The following is a 20,272-nucleotide window of genomic DNA, read 5'->3' on the forward strand; positions in this document are numbered from 1 at the left end:
AGTCGTACCAGATGGTTGCAGTTTAAATTGAATCCAAATACTGGTTGTAATTCAAATAACAACCCCACTGTCATAAACACTGCACTTATTCCCTACCATAAAACAAGCACTGACGCACGCTCATCTGTTTGCTAAATCTCTGAAGAAGTCTTTGTAATTAATGCTTTTATGAGGGTCAAGTCTCTATGGATGAGAAGGCCATGGTAAATGCGAACCATAAGGCCATAAAAGTAAGATAAATATTAAGCACATTGGAACTAGGTCGAATAAGTCATTGAGGGGTTAAGTTATAATTATTGGGTAAAAAATAAATGTAACTTCTGTGGCTATACGCTACATACTAAGCACATTGCAACTGGGTTGAATAAGCCATTGGAGAGTTAAATTCTAATGATATTTGGTATGGTGATTTTTGTTTGTTTATACGCTATGCACATTGCAATTGGGTCGAATAAGCCATTTTGAGAGTTAAATTCTAATGTTTGATACGGTGACTTCTTTGGTTACAAGCTAATGTTCAATTGAGTCCTTCAGACAGCTATTCAGTGTTGCTACATATGCCATGGGTCTGGGTACACTTTGGCAAGCAACCACCAGACCAGCGTATTATTTATAGAATGTTGTTTGTGTCTGCAGTCTCTTAAATGTTACTATGCAAGAAGTTGCCCCAAACACGAACAATCTGACTGTCTTGACACAATTTTGAGGAATATTTGTGCGAACCCTTATGTTCTACATATCTTTCCAACCATATTAATTAAATAACAAACGCTTATGTTGAGAGCTCAAAGCACCCAATCTGAAAGCAAACTGTCCCTTTAACACTTACAAATGGTCAACGAATGTTAAATAAAATAAATAATAAAAACTTAAAATATGTCATCTAAAAATGAAAGATCAGGCCCCCTGTTCTCCCTTGTCCCCTCTGGCTTGTGCTCCAATAAAGACTCACCCAAGAGGCCAGTGGTAGAGTCCTTTCCTCCTATAGATGCTGCAGTGAAGCCAGCAGTTTCTGGTACTGTTGAAACTGTGTCAGGGACGATACATTGTGATTGGATGGAGGGACTTCTCAATGATTTCTGGTTTTGCTGAGGAGCTCTAGGAGTTGAAGAAGGAAAATGTTAATTGTTTGGGTACGTTTTGGATAGAGGTCGAAGGAAAATATGTCAAGAAACAATTTGTTCATTGTTACAATTACCGATCCTTGTTTTGAATTGTACGACTAGAAGAAATGGAGTAGGAAGGAAGACACTTTCTGCATGAGAAACTATCAAATCTTGCCTGAATAGACACACCTTCTTAAAGGCAATGAACACTATTGGTAATTACTATAAAAAAATTACTAACAATATTTATGCATATGTTGGGATACACCATGTGAGAATATTGGCAAAAAAATCAAGAAAAACACTAATGTAGGAAAAATATCATGCCTGTATATAATATTACCAAAAAAAAAAAAAAAAAAAAAGACAAAATACCCAGCTGGCCATACTGTGGCTGTCATCATTCCTGACTAAACTACAAAGTTGTTTGTTTTAACCATTGAAAACGACTGATGTTGGAGACCTTTGATCTAAAATATCTGGTTCATTTGCAGCACTACTTTCTCCATCAGTGTATATAAATTATAGTTTTTTTGAACATTGACTTTTCTGAATGGCCCCTAGAGTCAATACAAGTACTCTTCATTAATCTACTTCATTAATCAGGAAACAATTTGCATCATTTAGAGTAGGGGGCCAAGCAAGTCTAACCAATAACACCTCTTCCTCGTCATATTGACATTGGACTTATAAAGTCTCTTCCATTTAAAAACAAAATAAAATAACAAATCAAGACCATTACGTCTGAAGCACGATGACGGAGCTAATATTGATACTTCATACCCCGCGGAGTTGATGGCCACTGCTGTTACTATCTCAATGACACTCACGACCAGAAAATTACTCTACCTCGCCACGCTCGCAGTCCAAACGCAAACAACCCCTCAGCTCAAATTTGCACGAAATTCGGCCACAACTGTGCTATCAGGCTTTTTATGGGTCCAATTTTGGTCGCTACGATTGACTTGACATAACTTTGATTTCTTTTTAAGGATGCTAGATACATATTTCCAACGCTATGTCGGCCATTAGGAAGTAACTGAATCGCTTCCACGGAATAAAGACTCAAATTGGCCGGAAAACAAGAGTCAATATTCCCCACTCTAGCACGCTACGTATCGCGTCAATCAGCATACTGGGAAAATTGATAGATTGCCCCAGCGCTGGCGTCGGACATTAAAAACCAGAACACGTACAATAGCAGTGATTTGTTATTAGTAGAAGATAACACAGGAAGATTGGATGACGACTTTGAGTGGAATATTGTCAAGCCTTGACCAATCGGTCTATTTATACTGTGACGTCAGTGCAATTGTTGAGTAACTAAAAGCAATCTCTACTCTATTTACTTTTGAAAGTTTTGCTTTAATCCCTTCTGCAACAAATAAATGAAAATGTGTATTCGGTTTACGGTAACCCCACCATGTCCATCTGTATGTCTACTTTGCTGTGTAGATTAGTTGCAATCTGGCATCTACATAAAACAAACTACAGATAAATGCACATTATGGCAATAACTAAGACAGGAACACCTCTTAAGATAATTGGTTTATGTATCAAGTTTGTAAAAGAAAGCTTTGCGTTTTAAATTTCAGTTTAAACAACCTGAGTAGTTTTGAAGTTCAAATGTAGCATCCTTACCCAGGTTTCACCATAAAGAATGTGATCATCAACAAACCACCACATTATATCAGGATTAACCATCTAAGGATGAACTTGAATATTAATACTGAATTCAAGAAACTTGTAACAACTCCTGTGATTAGCTCCAAATTCCCCCAAACAGCCCCTCCCTGGTGCTGAGTTACTCCATTCAACACCGCGCTGCGAAACCAGTCATCATGTATTAACCTTTCCTGCACCCCCCCTCCTCCAACCCCAACCTTCTTTACAAGTACTCACTTTATTTGTTTTGGTGGCGGCTTGACCCTTGAAGATGGGCTGAAGAAGATGTCATCCAGTAACTTGGCCCGTCCTGTTCTAGTTGTTTCATCCAACTGATCCGAAATGGTGGTCTTGGGTGTTGACCCCTGGGGTGTTGACTCCTGGGGTGTTGACCTCTTGGCAGTTGACATCTGAGGAGTTGACCTCTGATGAGGTGGTGACTTCACAGGTATTGACCCTTGTGGCACTGACTCCTGGGGTGTCGACCTCTCATGGGGAGATGTCTTACCTCCCTTGGACGATGATGGGGCTACTTTCTGGGTATCTTGGTTCGAATCCTCCGCCTTAGCTTTCTAAAAAAAAAAAAAATAATAATAATAATAATAATAAAATAATAATAAGACTTGTAATGCGCACGTACCCACCCTGCTGGGTGTTCAAGGCGCAGAATAATTGCATGTTACATAAGTTACTTGTCCATATGCCATAGAAAGTGTAAATTAATGTATAATGATTTCAAGGCACTTCTTGTAATTACCTTCTCCACCTGGGAGTACCCATGGGTGCTGGCAAGAGCTGGGGAGTAACCTGCGATGGACTGGCATCCTCTCCAGGGAGAGTACAAATATTTTCAGTTGTTAAATGCCAAGAAAACTGGATAGAAACACCGGCTTGTGAGCCATATTGGCTCGGGACAGACTTTTTATCCAAGTTTTAAGCATTACGGCTGGTTACAGGCATACTTGGTCTTGGGAAAAAAGTGGGACACTTTATCAAGTATAAAGGCTGGCCTAAATTGTACACATGGTGTAGGTTCTAACAGACTGTTGAGGCCTTGCTAATGACCATATTTCCGACTTCTCTTAAGGGTATAAACAAATTGGAAAACAGACTAAAGAAGGAAGAATGTCATGCCTGTTGTTAGCAGACAAAACACTAACAACCATCGGGGCTGAATCATCACAGTGATGACATCCGACAGAAAGAAATTGAGATTGCATCTTTAAGATGACGCAAACACCTCTCATGACGTAAGCCTTCCTCGAAGTGTGTGAATCTATCACTCTTGAGCATCAACTGCCAAACACTTGACAAACTGTCTCCATATAGATTTAGATCTTAAAGGGACTGTACAACATTGGTAAGGTTGAAAATATGTTTACAGATTTGCAAACTACTGGCAGGGTATAAATAAAGATGGTTGTAAAGGAAAACTTCCCATAGAGGCCTAATACTTGTTCAGAGCCAACACTACTCAAAAGAGATATTCGCATGGTGCTACCATGGCAAATCTCACCTTAATACAAACAAAATGGTGGCCAATGAAAATGTTTTTGTCACGCCGGGGCCCAATTATAAAGCTGTTAGGCAGAAATTATTGCTTGACAAATTTCTTTGCTAAGCAACAATTGAGTCGGGCAAACTCAATGTAATTTGGATTGGTAACCTGATTCTGCTATTGCAATACTATTCTGTGTTTAGCGAGTGTTTGTGCTTTAAGTTCCAGGCTTTATGAAATTGGGCCCTGGTCAGCCCCAGGTAACACGCTCCACAAGCAGGTTACTTGGGGCTGACCCAGGCGAGTCACAACAATGACGTCAAGGCTACTCGAACATACTGGGGGTTAGACCGGGGCCCACCCAGGTATGATCTAATATATTCAAATCTTCATACCTCTTGCAAGATGAGGACTGCCGTCTCATACAACTCAGCTGGACTCATGCAATAAACAGTGGATCGTAACGAAGAGTTGACGTTCTTCCTGTTGGGAGATAAAGAAAAAAAATCAGCTGATCTGTTGCTAACTAACGATCAACTTGATTGACAAGAAGTGTCAAAAGTTATCCGCTTTATGTTTTGTAGCCAACTAGGTTCTTTCTGGAAGCACTTGACTTTCAAATAAAGCACATTAGCACCATGTGAAATAGCCCTCTATTGAAATCTGTTCCATGAACAGGACCAGGACCTGAACTTAGACAACTACACCAGGGCCCAATTTCATAGAGCTGCTAAAGCAGAAAATATTGCTCAACAATTGTCTGCTAAGCAGAAATGAGCAGGATATACCAGTCACAAATTGAATATGTGGCATGGTAATTTAGCATGTAACATTTTTTATTGTGCTTAGATTCTTTTTGTGCTTAAAGGCCCTGGACACTATTGGTAATTGTCTTCTCACTTGGTGTATCTAAACATATGCATAATAAACAAACCTGTGAAAATTTGAGCTCAATTGGTCGTCGAAGTTGCGAGATATGAATGAAATAAAAAAACACCCTTGTCACACTAAGTTGTGTGCATTTAAATGGTTGATTTCGATACCTCAAGTTCTAAACCTGAGGTCTCGAAATCAATTTCGTGGAAAAGCACTTCTTTCTCAAAAACTATGGCACTTCAGAGGGAGCCATTTCTCACAACGTTTTATACCATCAACCTCTCCCCATTACTCTTCACCAAGAAAGGTTTTATGCTAATAAATATTTTGAGTAATTACCAATAGTGTCCACTGCCTATAAGCAGCTCTATAAACTGGGCCCAGAACTTGAGTTTGGTGCACAGCCACTACATGGATGCCACATTTTGGTCATGTATCGTACCTTAACAGTTCCTGAGGACCGCCGTCTTCCAGAGATTCACTTGAGCTGAGCAATCTGTTGGCTTGTAGTTTGTTTCTCTTTAACTTCTTCGTGCTACATGGGGCAGTAAGCCATGATGGAAGCCCTCTTGTGGTCTGTTGTACTCCACTTTTGCGGACTGTTGGTTGAAGATGTGTGTTCTGTCCACCTCGGATTAAAGAGCCTGCACTGCTGGAAGTGCATAAAACAACTTTAAATAACAAAATTCACTCAATGATTGTTTGTACATACACATTTCGTTTAGAGAAAATAATGGCACATCTCTTTATAATGTATATATGCGGAAGTATATGAAGTATATAGGCATGGAATTACATAGAAGCAACTGTCTCTGCCTCCTGTTGGCTTGGACTTGGTACCAAGCTGCCAACATTTGCATCGATTTTTTAAAAACTACATTCAACATAATAGGGAAAAGTTTCCATTATCAGGGAGACTTCCAAATTTGATCCTTAGAACATGGACAGATTTGGCAGCTCCGTTATTGGCAGCTCTATATTAGTATTATATCCATTAAAAAAACAAAACTAAGAACTATTTTAAAAAAAAATAGGGAGGAATGACTCTTTTGATGTCACCATCACAGGAGCTTTGCCCTCTTGTGCATATTTTGCTTTTGATTTGTGTGTATATTTTAATGTGTGTGCATTGTATTTTATATTTTATTTTTTAGAAGGGTCAAAAGCTTAGAAAACAATTATGACATCAATGTCAAAAACAACTGTCAGCAATATTTACCTGTTCTTACTGTCATTGTCACCGCCACTGTCAGTGTCAAGCATCTTCTGCAGCTAGCAGTCATGGAAGTGCAGAACATCCAAGGCACTCTTTTATGAGCTCAATGTCTGTGAGTGTGAGTCAACAGAAACAAAAAAGATTTAATAATAATAGCTGATCATAAAAAAAGCAGGGTATACTTTGGTTAGCCCACCTAGTTTGTGTGTTTTAGTGCTCTCTTATTGTCAGTCGTATGTCACTGTTACCATGGCCGATATGTTAAAAGCGAGCCTTAACCAAAACAAGGTGGGCTAACTTTTGGTAGTATAAGTTACCTGACTTTTATTTACATTCTAATTCTACAGACTACATAGGATAGTACATAACTTAGAGCCATTGGACCCTTTCGGTAAACAGTATTGTCCAAGGCCCACACTTCGTGTATCACAACTTCTATATCAAATAACAAACCTGTGAAAATTTGGGCTTAATCGGTCATCGGAGTCGGGAGAAAATAATGGGAAAACCCACCCTTGTATCCGCGCGTTTCGCCGTGTCATGACATGTGTTTAAAATAAATCCGTAATTCTCGTTAACGAGAATTGATATTGTTTTACTGTTTTCTCAAAAAGTAAAGCATTTCATGGAATAATATTTCAAGAGAAGTATTTCACCACTACCTTCTGTAAACCCTGTAAGTTATTTGTAAATCTGTGAACTTTTTTTTTCTGTACCGAAAGGGTCCAATGGCTTTAAGCTATATGATTTTCATAAATAACATTATAAGTGTGAAGTTTTAGATGTAACTAATATTTTATTTGTTATGTATATAAATAAATACACAATAAAGACTAACCACTAAGTTGAAACCTTACATTTCACTGGTTTAGCAAGTTGCATGGTTATGGTATGGTGGTATGACGAATTTGACATGCATGTTTTTGAGGCCCTCAACAAAATGCATTGCTTGTGTGGTAAGTGGGACCAGTATCAGTAAGTGAACCGTGACCATGCCCACCCAGCGCAGTTTGTAAATTAATTATTTATTTATATTCACCTCAGCTCATGTCAATAATGGTGGCACTTTTTTTTTATTTATACCACAGTTCAGAAGCTTAACGAAGCCAATGCCATCATGCGCAATCTGTAGATTAGGCAAACCACTCAACTTTTGACAATGACACGTTCACACACGACGTCCGCTCACCCACGTGTTCACCCTGTGTTTACAATTTTTGTTTGATCTCAAACAACATAAACAAATTGAAATCAGATTCCCGCCGACTTTCTCCTATTAAAACCACGGGAAATGAGAATCTGTACACCAGACTACATTCAATGGGGTCGGCAATTAAAAAATGGTGCTGCAAGTGATATTGACAGTCAGTTCCCCTTATAAACAGGCGCCATCACTTGGCCGGAAATTTCCATGTTGGGGCCCAACTTTGCCCCACCACAAATCCTTATAATTTGATAACGTCCATTGCAATTGATTTTGAATGCGCAACTGCATAATAAACTTATCTCACATTGGCATTGTTGACAATATCAAGGGCAAAATATTCAGCCGTCGACAATTGTACACATTCACCTCGTTACAACAATCCAAAGAGCTATACATAGCTCTATGCAACAAACCAATCGATCTGTTTTTGTATACGTCCAATATACTGTGCATCACCAAATGTTGGCGCTCCATCGCGTCTCTGTTCATTGCTTTGTTCTGTGTACTGTGCGAGGGGAAAAGATTTTGTCCATTTCTGCGTAAGTTATGTGTCTTATTTACTAACTTTTGCAAATAAGAATAGGGTATTTATTGTTGATGAGAAGCAGGCTTCATGCTAAACCTGCTTGGATTTTAAAATGATTTTTTTGAATGCATGTAAACGTTATTTATAATTTTTTTCTAATATTTTTGTTACAGACTTCATTCTTCCTTCAACAATCAATGTTTGGAAAAAAAATTCGGGTTCGGTTTGTAAATTAAAAATAAATGGTAGTTTTTGAATATTTTGCAAAATGTTTTTGATTTTGTTTTGTTTGAAACTGTTGGTACTCTTTATTTTTTTTTTAATAAATAAAAGGAATTTATATTAAAACTATCAGAGCTTGTTTTGGGGTTTAGTGTTATTAATATTAGTCGTCAGACTCGGCTAGATTAGAACTTAATTATTAAAAAGCATGGAACAAAAATGCTTAATTAAATTACAAAATTCTGTTTTAGAATTAAACAACACAATTGTCAATAAATATGCTGTATAGGCTTTGACAAGTAGCTGAATAGATGAATATTTATACTTCTTTCTGTCAGAATATATCTCTTTCATAATATTGTTATTATTCCCCTTACCAATATCGACGTAATTTTGACAACAGCCATGACTGTGACAGCAAGATGTTAGATGACTATAATGAGCATAACAAATGCTAGTGCTACTGTAATCGCGTAGTAAATAATTTTCCTGGGTAAATGATAAGTAAGGATATATTTTATTTACTTTCAGTAGTCATCAACTCGTCAACCAAGACCCTTCAATATGCCGAAACGCAAGGCAGACGTAGCCCAGGCTGAGGAGAATGATAGCAATGAAGAAGCACCCCAAGCTGACTCTCCTGCTCCAGTCAAGAGGGGCAGAGGACGACCCAAAGGCACAGGTAAACCCAAAAAGATAGTCGACCCAAACGCCCCAAAGCGATCCCGCGGAAGACCACGTCTCAACCCACCAGCGGATCCAGACACACCCAAGAAGTCCAAAGTTATACCTCCAGCAGAGTCAAGCCCCGCTAAAAAGGCTAAGGCTAGCCCTGGGAAGAGAGGCAGACCAGCAGGCTCAACGAAACAGAAGAAGAGGGGACGGCCAAGCAAGGCGGCAAAGCCACAGGATGAAGATGAGGAAACAGCCGAGCTGTCAGATGAGTAAAGAAAGCCCTCCAAACCTTTCAGCATTGAAAGAAGTTAACATGTCTTCTGTGGACATCTTCACAGTGGTTATCTTCACAGGGAGGAAGTCGATCCAAAGAAAAAGAACAATAAAAAGTCAAGAGTTTGTTGCATACATGTGAGGTCGGTCCGACACAAATCTCTCCTACAATGTACTTGAGGATCATACTAGGTGGTTAATGTAATTACTACATGAATGGGAAGTATATTGTGATTTACTTTTTTTTTCTGTTTTAAAAATATTCAACCCAGAAACAGTAAATGCTGCAAGGTTTTTTGATACATTACAAGACCCTTTGGTGACAGCCACCTGAAACTGAAATTTGAAAACAAAATTAAGAAATACCGGCTTGCGTTTTTTCCCCTCTACCAATCTTGTTGTGCTTCATTTTAGAAAACAACTCAACAACAAGAAGAACAATGTGGTTTTTCATGTTGCACAAGAGGAAGTACAACAATTTGGAATGTTACAATGCAAACAAATTCTAAGCATAGATTTGTGAAAAAAATGTGCAGGATTCATTAAGATACATTTATCTGTTAATAGTCTTTATATCAGTAAGGATTTTTCAGGCATCGTTGTTCACTTATTGAAACTGTAATCTAATTTCAAGTTTGTATCATCTTGCCTTTCAAGATGCCAGTCAGATTTATTTCCCTATTGACCCCAAAAGTTGTTAAATCTATCTATTTTTTTTATAGATTCAAGAGAGTTGTAACTATGTCGGGATGCAGGCATTAAATCAAGTTTGTCAGACATCACATATAGTACAAACAGCTTTTCATGTTACATTATGCTATTTTTCTTTCGATACAAAACCGCATCAGCTATACAAAAAATTGTATCAAAAATATTTAGGCAAAAATCAGGCCCTGCAACTTTTAAACTCTTTTTTTTGGGTCTAAATTGAAGTTGATTGTCAAAAGAGGGCACTAGTTACCCACCAACTATTTTGTTTTTTATCGCTTAAGTTTAAGAAACTAAAATTTAAGAAATAATTTTTTGTTGTCTTAAACAACTTTTTCATGTATTTTGATGCACTTTAAATTTTTAAACAATTTCATGTATTGTTGAACACTTTTTTATAAAGTCCAGTCAAATGATTACAAATAAACATTTAAAAACAAATAGCATAAACCAGAAATGAACTTATTGTGAATTTAACTTTGTCACTTTTTAAAGAGACTTATCTCAATAAACTGAATTTTGTCACAACTTTCTAGTTTGTCTTTCAAGAAGGACATTTCAGCAATGATCAGCTGGTGACGATAATCAAAAGTCATCTAAAATATTGATTATGATACGTTCTGAAGAAAAAAAATTAGGAACTCACTGCCAAGCTGATGATGAAAGGTTGTTGCTGTGAATTACAAAAGTAGACAAGTTATTGTTTACCTCTTTCAAGATGTCGCAAGGTCAAGCAAGTCCATCCCGAGGTCAACAAAATCCACGTCATTGTTCACTAATCCAGTCCTGTCTTTGTTTTCTGTCATTCAGGATCAAGCCAGGCTTTTGTACAAATTCATTAAAACAGTTTTTACTTTATTTTATACAGCTGGTACTCGATTGTACAATGGTAATTTACAAAACTAACCTGTGGAAATAGGACCATCGCTTTGGTACATCTCGAGGTCCTCTGTGGTATTTCATGGGCCTCAAACTGACACCACAGCCCAATTTCATGACTGCTTACCGTAAGCCAAACTTAAGCTCTTAGGGTAGCTGAAAAGTCCATGATTGAGGTCGACAGATAAGCAAGGAAACTTTGCTTTGTGTGTGTGGATTCTTTATGTTGCTGTTCATTCTTAAATTTCACAGCAAGCACATAAATTTTACCCTAACAAATGTAAGTAGAGTCATGAAGTTGGGCCCTGTTACACAATCGGGTAGTTCCATTGTATGACCTTAGCAATGACTGTAAATTCTACAAGGTACCGTGTGCAAAAGAAAGGACCATCCAATTTTCATAGAGCTGCTAAAGCAACAATAATTGCTTCACAATTTTCTGCAAAGCAAAAATCAGCAGGATACCAGTCACAGTTAGTACAGTTGGAATGTTCTTTTGACTGGTAACCTTATTCTGGTAATCATAAATTATGAGGAGCTCTATGAAAATGGGCAGTGGTCTCCCAAAACTTTCTGCCAGTAATAAAGTGTACATTTTCATTGCATTTCCAGCAAACGCTACCACTGAAACATTAAGTTAAAGTAAATTTTCTTGTAGCATGCCACAATTCTCATCTGTTCTCAGTTCTGGCATATACTGGACATGTTAACATTTCTTGCTTCTATTATAAAAGCTTTGCTTCAGTATTGTTAGCTTGTTAGTCAATTGCGGAACTTAAAAAAGTTGTTCCTAAATTAGAATCGATGGTCATATTCATCTCTGTGTTTTGTGTTTAGCTGGCATCATTTTCATGTTTTTAAAAATTTACTGTACATTTTTAATTATCAAAAGTTTTCTGCCACTGTTTTTAATGTTGTTTAAATAGCTGATGGCCAGTTTCTTGGAAGAATGAGACAGTGCATCTATCTGACATTTAACAATTTAGAATGAAAGTAAAACAGGGAGGAAATCAAGAAACTGTTTTGCAGAAAATGGAAAATGAACAGTTAGAGAGATTCAACTCGGCTTCAACCTCATGTATTTGATTCAGGATTTTTTGAACGTTGAAGATTCCATGTTGGACATTATAACAGAAAACAAAATATTGGGAGAAAATAGTATTGTTTTCTGTACCTTTTTATTATGCACTGTTTTTAATGTTTTAGTTTATGTAAATTAGCATTTAAATATGTTTGACAAAAAAGTAACCTGTTGTGATGTTGACTCCTAATGTTTTGCCATATGACTATTTTGATGTTCTTAAATTTGTCCTGCACAAATATAAATTAACAGTCAACCATGACACAATTCTAGACTGATTTTGTTTTGCCAATCATGCCACTGTGGGAACAAAATCAAAACATTTTGGAGGAGTAGTTTGTTAAAAATAAAACACAGTTTGAGGCCAGTGTGCCTGGGCCCTGGTAAAAAAAAAAAAAGCATTACAACAATTTTTGAAAAAAACCCAAGCATTACAACCATTTGACCTTAATTTGCTCACTGAAAGGACAGTTTGGTGTATTTGTCAGCGTATCAGTAAGTTGTACTCGTGTTTGTGGATTTACTCATTTTCACCACATGCTTCTGTGGTAGTTGATTGTCATGGTTAACGACAAACTTTTTGTTTTGTCTCAATCATGTTTCAAAAACCTTTGTTCTGGCAAGAAGTGTTGTGAATTCTTAGTTCTTGAAAATAATGTACCAATTTTAATTAGTTTTTTTTTTTATACATGTACGTAGATCTGAGAATCAGTTTAGAACAATTGAATGTGTGAGAGAAGTCCAGAGGATTGTACATGTAGATTTAACAAACCTGTATTTTTCTGTGGAGAATTAAATCTCATAGTATTACTAGAGAAAGTGGTGTCATGTTTCTATGTTTCTTCTTTAGAGTGTTTTCTCATGGAAGATGTGTGTAATAGACCTGCTTGCATTGGAGCCATCTTTGATGACCAATAATGGAAACCTGCAATAGACCTTATGCATTGATGCATCCAGCCGCCATCTTTGAGGTCAAACGGTGACGAAACAATCGAAACGCACATAGATTGGCCAATGAACAACCTCCTTTTGACTTCAAGGCGAGGGCGCCGTACTGGAATGACGTCATGTGCATAAGGTCTATGGGAACATGTATGCGCTGCGCACAACTCTAGCCAATGATAGCTCTTCACCCAATGATAGCTCTTCACCCGTACACGTTTCATCAGTGACATGGTGTCCAATGCAAGGCGGTCTATGTCCTTACTCTATGTTCAAACTTTGGTAGTCATTTACATTTGCCAAAGTATTTGAGAATACATGTCTTTGACGACAACCAACCCCTGGGTGATTTATTGGGATCATTACTCAACAAAACCCAACATTTATATTAACTCAATACCCAAACTGTTGGACTCTCAGGCCTGACTATTCCCAAAAGGCCTCCATGCCCCCTGATTGCCTTGGAGCCCTTGAAATGCTCCAGAATAAATGAACAATTTCCTCATAGGGTGCCCTTTACCAAGGAGAAATGCCTTGGTGCCCTTGCTCTGTCAAAGTCGAGGGCATACAGAACAGGGTTGATTTAACAAAGCTTGGGACTAGTCCTAAGTTAAGATGAGTAACTCGTTAGGATGAGTAACTCGTCCCAACTTGAGTTGGTCTTAACTCTTTGTAAAATCCACCCCTGGACTCTGAATATGGTGGTGTGGCTGATCATGTAAAGCATAAACTGTTTAACTGGTGCAGTCCAACAGGACTAAACAAAGCGTGCTGTTTGAATATGATGGGTTAGGGATGGTTGGGTTAAATCATGATTGAAACAATGATCAAAATAATGATAAATTTGTTGATTTATTTAAAGTGTTAATGCGGTTAACATGTACCTCAGACACTGGTTTCCACCTTGGTTTTGGTCTCCTTCTAGAGCACTTGAATAATACACTCACAATGCTGAAAAATATAACTTTGAAAAATCAGTTCCGATATTTTTTATTGTGACTGTTTATACATCATAATTATTAATATCACATTCCAGTGACACCTTCAATTTGAGTACAGTGGTGTTGTTATTTAGTACAAAATATTTACATACATGTTTATTCCTTTCTTCCTAAAACGTGGCAAGCAGTCGTATCTTCCGAATAAAATTACTTTATAGAGAAGGAAGGGGCATGAAGCAAGGGTGGGTTTCCACCTTGTTCTTCAAAATAGAGAAACTACATCAATGAGAAGATTGAACAAAGCTGGTGCAGTTCATTCAGCTGGGCCTAATGTCATGCTCTAAAACAAAAAGTAAAGAATTGAATCTAACAGAAGCAGGGAATTCTCTGCGTTACTAGGTATATTTTGCTTACACGTCTAGTGCAAAAAATTTCGCAGAGCCATGAAATTGGTCCCTGGTCAGCTAAGCGACTCAAAAAAGAAAAACGCATTAAAAAGTTTTTGCTGTGTTAAGAACTTTCCTTTTTTTTTCCTTCTTCTTCTCAAATACAATGGCAAACCTGTGTACCGCCAGTACAACTTTGTTTGCTTGGTGTAGGAAAATGTTGCTCATTATAAAAGATATAATGTTGCACATTTTGTTGTTTAAAAGCAGGTCACCAGCTCAAACGCAAGAAAATGGATCGTCCAACACTTACACACATACATTACGGCTGAATGAAATTAATACCATTAATTTCATGGCTTATCTTCACAACTTCGTTTTCGTGCATGTAACTGAGATGGTTGTTCTATGCGAAAGCAGTTTCCTTTCTGTTTTGGCCCTTTTGATTGTTTCAGCGATAATGCAGAGATACTGGATGGGGTAGGAAGTCCAATTCTGTTGAGGTTTTAAACATTTGAGATATAGTTAAACTGCACGACGAGTGGATAGTATGCACAAAATGTCTCAGCCAAAATGAACAGGGGGCTGTGGTAAAACAATCTTGAATAAAATAAAACATCCCATAGAAATGTAAACAACAAAAATGCTCTTATACATTCATCAACACCAATATTTGGTTGGGTGATACAATTAATTAACTAAGCTTGCCTTAGTATACATTAATAATATTTATTTAAACAAATAGCGAACAGAAGCATAATTATTCATTGTGATTGTGAAGTGGAAAATCCTTGAGAACTTCATTGCTGAATCTTGAAATGTGTGCAAACAACTAACTTCACAATGGCAGAAAAATCCATAGTAAGTTGTTTGAAGGAGTATAAAATAACTTTTGTGATAACAATGAAAAATATATATCTATTTAGAATCCTTTCAAAGAACAACAAAGCAGCCAGAAACCTTGATAAAGAACATCAGAGGTAAGGATAATGAATATCGGGTGCTCAAATTTCTTTTCTATCCAAGTTTTGTTTTGTGAGTGTCTTTACAGGACTGGCGTGACTGGTGAAACCAGCATCGTTTAGTTCGAGTCTGAAAGCTTACTGATTGTGAAGTTCATACTAAAACCATTTTGTTTTGTGAAGTATCTCCCTCTGAAATGAATTCATATTTTGAGTAAACTGTAACTCAAAACCTGAACAAAATGCAACAGCTGATTTCGGATGTGACAACCTAAATGAAGGACCTGTATTACTTGCTTAAAATTATGCATGGTTTGAAACCATGGACAATTTTAAGCAAGAAACACAAGTCCTTATTTTGAGTTGTCATACCCGCCCATTGGCTTCTCACTATTTTCTCCTGACCCATACAAAGGATTTTGCCCAATTTTTCACAGATTTGTTATTTCATGTATTAATATGATTAATCACCCAAAACATGCACATTGTCTAAGGCCGTGTCCGAATTGGTGGCTACGGCTGCGGCTACGACCGTTGCCAGGGGTGTTGCTAAGGGCGTCCTATACTTGAATGCATGATGACGCGGCGATCCGGCCATAGCCGTAGCTGTAGCCGCCCATTTGGATCCGGCCTAAGACTGTGTCAGCTCTACCAATCCTGTATAATGTCTTCAAAACAATTGCCTGTGTAATAATGCCATCTGAAAACAAGTTTCAAAGTACACTGGTAAGTGCAACTAACGTCTTTGAGGGGATATAAGTGTGAACTCAGCAGCACTTTATAAAAAATAACCACATGATTCTTAAAGTGAGTGTCAGGCAATAGCCCAAAATATGAGTGAAACATAACAACCCAAAATACACAGACCATGGTTCAATATTTTACAATGTTAAAATATATTATTATTTACAGACTAACAATAACAAATAGATAGAATAGAATAGCAGCCCATTAATCAGGAAGAAATATTTTCTCAAGCAGTTTACAAAAACAATCACAGAACGAAATGAAAGGTCTAAGATATGAAAAGAGCATTCCGCTTCAATTACTTGTTCATGTACTCATGCGTACCCGGCACTTGACTGACTCAATTGACTAACTCAAGTACTTGAACGACTTCTAGTTACATTACCTTTGATGATACTAACGGAAATCTAGAACAAACATTTGTCAATAGGCAATTAATTTGTAGCTCTAATGATTGTTGCAATGAAATGTTCATCCTTCGTCTGTGATATTAAACAAAAAAATGTGAGTGCCCTGAAATCATTCATTTAAGTTGACAGATTCTTCCCATCTGATCCTGCTTCTGCCACTACATGGGCATTCCACCTTAAGCAAAGTTTGTTCAAACAGACATTAAATGTGCATCTCAGTATTTACACATTGCAGCATAACAATGATACAAATTTAAGTTAAAAACTAACCAGAGAGTGTACCAGAACCAATTGCAACATTATTTGTGTGAATGAAGTAAGGGCAACAGGATCAAACTCCCATAATCGGCCTTTTCAGGTCATTTCTGAATATTGCACCTCTAAGCATTTCAGAAAAATGCTGATAAATCACAATTAACCAGGTGAAGTGTTCTTCTGATCCTATGAGGATGGCCCAAGAAAACTTTTAAGCAAGTGTTTGTTCATCGGTTAACCAGTGAAGAAATTTGAACCCTTCCTGGTTAAACACTCTGTTAAGACACCCCTACAAATGTATGTTCCTAATCCTAATCCCCACCCTAACAGATCAGGAGGGATTATTGGAACACAGGGGTATCAGCCCAGGTAAAAATTCCAGTTGACCCCCTGGGGTCAACTGGTTCAATTGGATAGTAACCAAACTCGTTCATTTTCCATATTAACCAACTGGTTTGGACTAGGTTTAACTGTGTTCAACTAGGGTTAAATTTTAAACCAGTTTCTATTCATTTTCCATATTAAACCAACTGGTTTTAACTTTGTTTAACTAGTTTATCAACTGGTTTTCAAATAGTTCCAGTTAAACCCAGTTTAACTAGGTTCAACTGGAATTTTGACCTGGGAGAACATAGAGTAGTCACCTCCTTCCCTGATTGTAACATGGTGACTGAGTGTACTCATGCAACACAGGTTATAATGGAACATATATATGTTGGCTGGCAACTTTTAAAAACCTTCAACAGTCTTACTTCGCTATCTATAGGCACAAGAGTTGCTGTGCCTGAAAAACTCTTGCTTAGCAGCACACATCACCAGTCAAAAACAAACTATCCACTCCATTGCTTGACACTTTTTCCCTGCTAATAGATGATAACCAAACAAATTTGATTAGCGTTTAAACAACATCTCTTACAAAGTGTGCCATAACAAACAAGCTGCAAACAGTAACACATAGAATGTTCTTAAACACAGCTATAACTCAACTTCAAGGAAAAGCTGACTTGCACGATGAGGATTTTGAAGAAAAAATGAGAGATGTTATATTTTGTTTGTATTGGCTTAAATATGTATGGCATTGTTTAAGTAATAAAGGGCAGTTAGGAGTTTATGTTGAACGCCCAAGCAGATAGAAGGGAAGATTTTGTTGTTTCTACAAAGATAATAATAAAGTTGCACATCTACACTATAATGAGTACTACATTTTATTGCATTGTGCGATCTTTAGAAGGATACAAAATACACAGATTGACAAAAATCGCTTCCATACAACTCATAAATGAGTCGTTTAAGAGACAATAGTAAATGATAAATACACAAAAGAAGATACTGTGTCGGTATATATACATGTACACACCTATTGTATAATTATATGAGTATATAATTGATGTAGGCACGTCAGAATTGTCGCATTTGTATAATAATCCATGATAAGTGAAAATCTTTGCATTATAAGTATAACATGATAATTGAATAGTATTTTGAATGTACTTTTTTTTATAGATCTATACGAGGTTATAGCAACACAATATCAGAGAGTAAGTTACAACTGGCCATAAATTGTAAATGCACACAAATTGAACTTATAACTGATTATAATACTTCAAGAGAACATTCAACCAAAACAACAACAATAATAATCAAAATCAACACAAAAACAACACCTCCCTGAATGACATCCTTAAATAAAAACAACCCACAATTTGAAATCAATTGTTGAATAGAATGTTTCTATATTTCTCAAATCAATTCCCCGAATATTCCTTTTTATCCAGTTGAAATACCCAAAAGTATAAGTCAGGTATTTCGAATAGCAAGATATAGTTAATTCTGTACAGAACAAATTAATTATGCCATCTTATTCACAAGGCACAAGATCATTTTGTTGCTCTTTTTTTTTAGACACATATTTTTTTCTTAAAAGCATGAGTTTCTATACAAGCCTGTCGTCCGCATTAAAGAAAAAACAAAATGTACGTAATGTGAACTTTCCCTTATGTTAATTCTTCTCGTTTGTTTCTCCTATGATTTTTGTTTCGTTTTACAATTCACAATCTTGTTTTTCTTGGGTACACAATTATCTCTCCAAGAAAGAATGATGTCGGCTTGGAAAAGAGCCAGTTACGAAAAACTAATTTTTCAAAGCCAACACCTCTTCCTATTGAACCCCTGCAGATGGAACACACCTCCTCAAAACGCATCATGCCAGGGGTCAATAAAGGAGAGAAAAAGTAACCTTGTACCGAAAAAAAATTCAAAATGGATAGATATCCTACAAAACCTCAACCTCTTAATCCAAAACCATAGATGAACATGTTTAACAAACCTTGCAGTCAAAAAAGTCTACAAGTCATGACTATTGAAGTCTCTCACTTTCTCAGTGTGATACTTGTTACTTGATGACGATGATGATGGCAACATATCACTCATTACTCACATCCTCAAGACACGGACCAATCATCTGAAGAGATAGGGAGAAACTGGATGGGTGACTTCTTTCTTGGTGACTCTAAAAGCAGAACCAGCACTGAAGTTATGCCGCAACAGCAGGAACTTTTCTTAAAGTTATTCCGTCGTTGCAGGAGATTCTGTGTCCCCCCCCCCCATACGGAGAACTGTGTACAAACTACTTCTGATAGCGCCCTCTTTTGATACATCCTCCTTCAGCTCACGTTAATTTCCTATATGGGGGACAGAATCTCTGGCGGACAGATTTCCCTGGACACCAGAAAACTTGAACCCATTTACCGAAGATCCGATCCCTTTAATAGACACAGCAGGTCTTTTGTTTGAGAAACCACTTGACTGTAAGAGCTCAGTAGAATTGAACAGCAGCATACCTCCTCGCAACACATAGAGATCTCCTCTAAAAACTAGGCCTCCATATAAAAAAAAAACACTTGTAGGATGGCATAGATTTATAGCACGCAAAAGTAGGTCCCTGCAGATAAAAAGTGTCTGGTTTCACATCTCTTCTTTTTTTGTTTTCTTCAAATGTTTCGTTTGCTGGTAATATATAAAAAAAGGATCTCCTTGCGGTACTGTTTACAGGTTTCATAATATCGTATCAAAGACGTGCATGGACTTGGTGATAGTCTCGTCCTGAAAATGAGAAACAAAGAGAGAAGAAGACAAATAAATCATTGCAAGAAATACTTCATTTTACAGGCATTGGATATTTGGTTCTTATAAAAATGTAGGAAAACATATATATATATTATATGGTATAGGGTTGACAACAACAACAAAATCCCCCAGAAAACTTCCAGGCCTGTATGTTTTGTTTTTGAAAGGGCAAGGGCACCAAGGCATTTTCTCCTTTGTAAAAAGGCACCCTATGAGAAAACTCTTTTCTACTGGAGCGTTTCAAGGGCACAAAGGCAATGACCAGGGGGCATGGAGGCAATAGCATTTGTTGCCTCTGTGAAGTATCAACCCTGCACTTCCTCCCTGTCAGTTTACAACATTTACATGTGATTTTAAGGGGAAAGTTACGACACCTACTCAAAAGTCAAAAATTTTGTACGGACGATTTCTTACCTACATTTCACATCACACTTGGTGTACAGTAAGTTCAGGGCTCAATTTTATAGAGCTGTATCAGCACAAAAAGTAGCCAAGCATAATATAACTTGCTTGTCAAATAAGATTACCAACCAAATTACCATTCCACACTAACCATTAATGAGTGGTATCC

General features: G+C 37.2%; 3 protein-coding genes across 10 annotated transcripts in view; 1 reads left to right on the forward strand and 2 right to left on the reverse strand.

Moving 5' to 3' along the window:
- Positions 1-505: 505 nt before the first annotated feature.
- Positions 506-7,574, reverse strand: LOC117294872. 2 transcript variants are annotated; one of them, XM_033777416.1, is made up of 6 exons: positions 7,401-7,574; positions 6,365-6,471; positions 5,588-5,794; positions 4,665-4,752; positions 3,009-3,343; positions 506-1,098 (listed from the first exon to the last, which is right to left on the reverse strand). In XM_033777416.1, exons 2-6 carry the CDS (start codon positions 6,406-6,408, stop codon positions 870-872), a joined length of 903 nt encoding a protein of 300 aa, XP_033633307.1. In that variant the 5' UTR covers positions 6,409-6,471; positions 7,401-7,574; the 3' UTR covers positions 506-869. The 2 variants fall into 2 exon arrangements, with proteins under 2 accessions (XP_033633307.1, XP_033633306.1); XM_033777415.1 differs by having other exon boundaries at positions 5,588-5,797.
- A 429-nt stretch (positions 7,575-8,003) lies between these two features.
- LOC117294735 (HMG-Y-related protein B-like) lies at positions 8,004-12,751 on the forward strand. 2 transcript variants are annotated; one of them, XM_033777248.1, is made up of 2 exons: positions 8,004-8,107; positions 8,848-12,751. In XM_033777248.1, the coding sequence occupies exon 2, from the start codon at positions 8,881-8,883 to the stop codon at positions 9,262-9,264; it is 384 nt and encodes a 127-aa protein (XP_033633139.1). In that variant the 5' UTR covers positions 8,004-8,107; positions 8,848-8,880; the 3' UTR covers positions 9,265-12,751. The 2 variants fall into 2 exon arrangements, with proteins under 2 accessions (XP_033633139.1, XP_033633140.1); XM_033777249.1 differs by having other exon boundaries at positions 8,006-8,107; positions 8,851-12,751.
- Positions 12,752-13,833: 1,082 nt separating this feature from the next.
- Positions 13,834-20,272, reverse strand: part of LOC117294438 (Kv channel-interacting protein 4-like) — a 48,125-nt gene continuing 41,686 nt past the window's right edge. For all 6 annotated transcript variants that reach the window (XM_033776839.1, XM_033776835.1, XM_033776834.1 and 3 more), the window contains one exon: positions 13,834-19,677. In XM_033776839.1, coding sequence (XP_033632730.1) covers positions 19,630-19,677 — 48 coding nt within the window. In that variant the 3' untranslated portion in view covers positions 13,834-19,629. The remainder of the gene's footprint in view (positions 19,678-20,272) is intronic.

This window comes from Asterias rubens, chromosome 9, assembly GCF_902459465.1.
Source record: "Asterias rubens chromosome 9, eAstRub1.3, whole genome shotgun sequence".
NCBI classification, from domain to species: Eukaryota; Metazoa; Echinodermata; class Asteroidea; order Forcipulatida; family Asteriidae; genus Asterias; species Asterias rubens.

What these genes read in the sequence shown, in the direction of transcription:
- LOC117294872 (XM_033777415.1), bottom strand. Translation starts at nt 6,408, where the DNA reads ATGCTTGACACTGACAGTGGCGGTGACAATGACAGTAAGAACAG. An exon ending in GACAATGACAGTAAGAACAG is followed by an intron (nt 5,798 to 6,364) that starts GTAAATATTGCT and finishes ATGCACTTCCAG; the next exon opens with CAGTGCAGGCTCTTTAATCC. An exon ending in GGTCCTCAGGAACTGTTAAG is followed by an intron (nt 4,753 to 5,587) that starts GTACGATACATG and finishes ATCTCCCAACAG; the next exon opens with GAAGAACGTCAACTCTTCGT.
- LOC117294735 (XM_033777248.1), top strand. Translation starts at nt 8,881, where the DNA reads ATGCCGAAACGCAAGGCAGACGTAGCCCAGGCTGAGGAGAATGATAGC.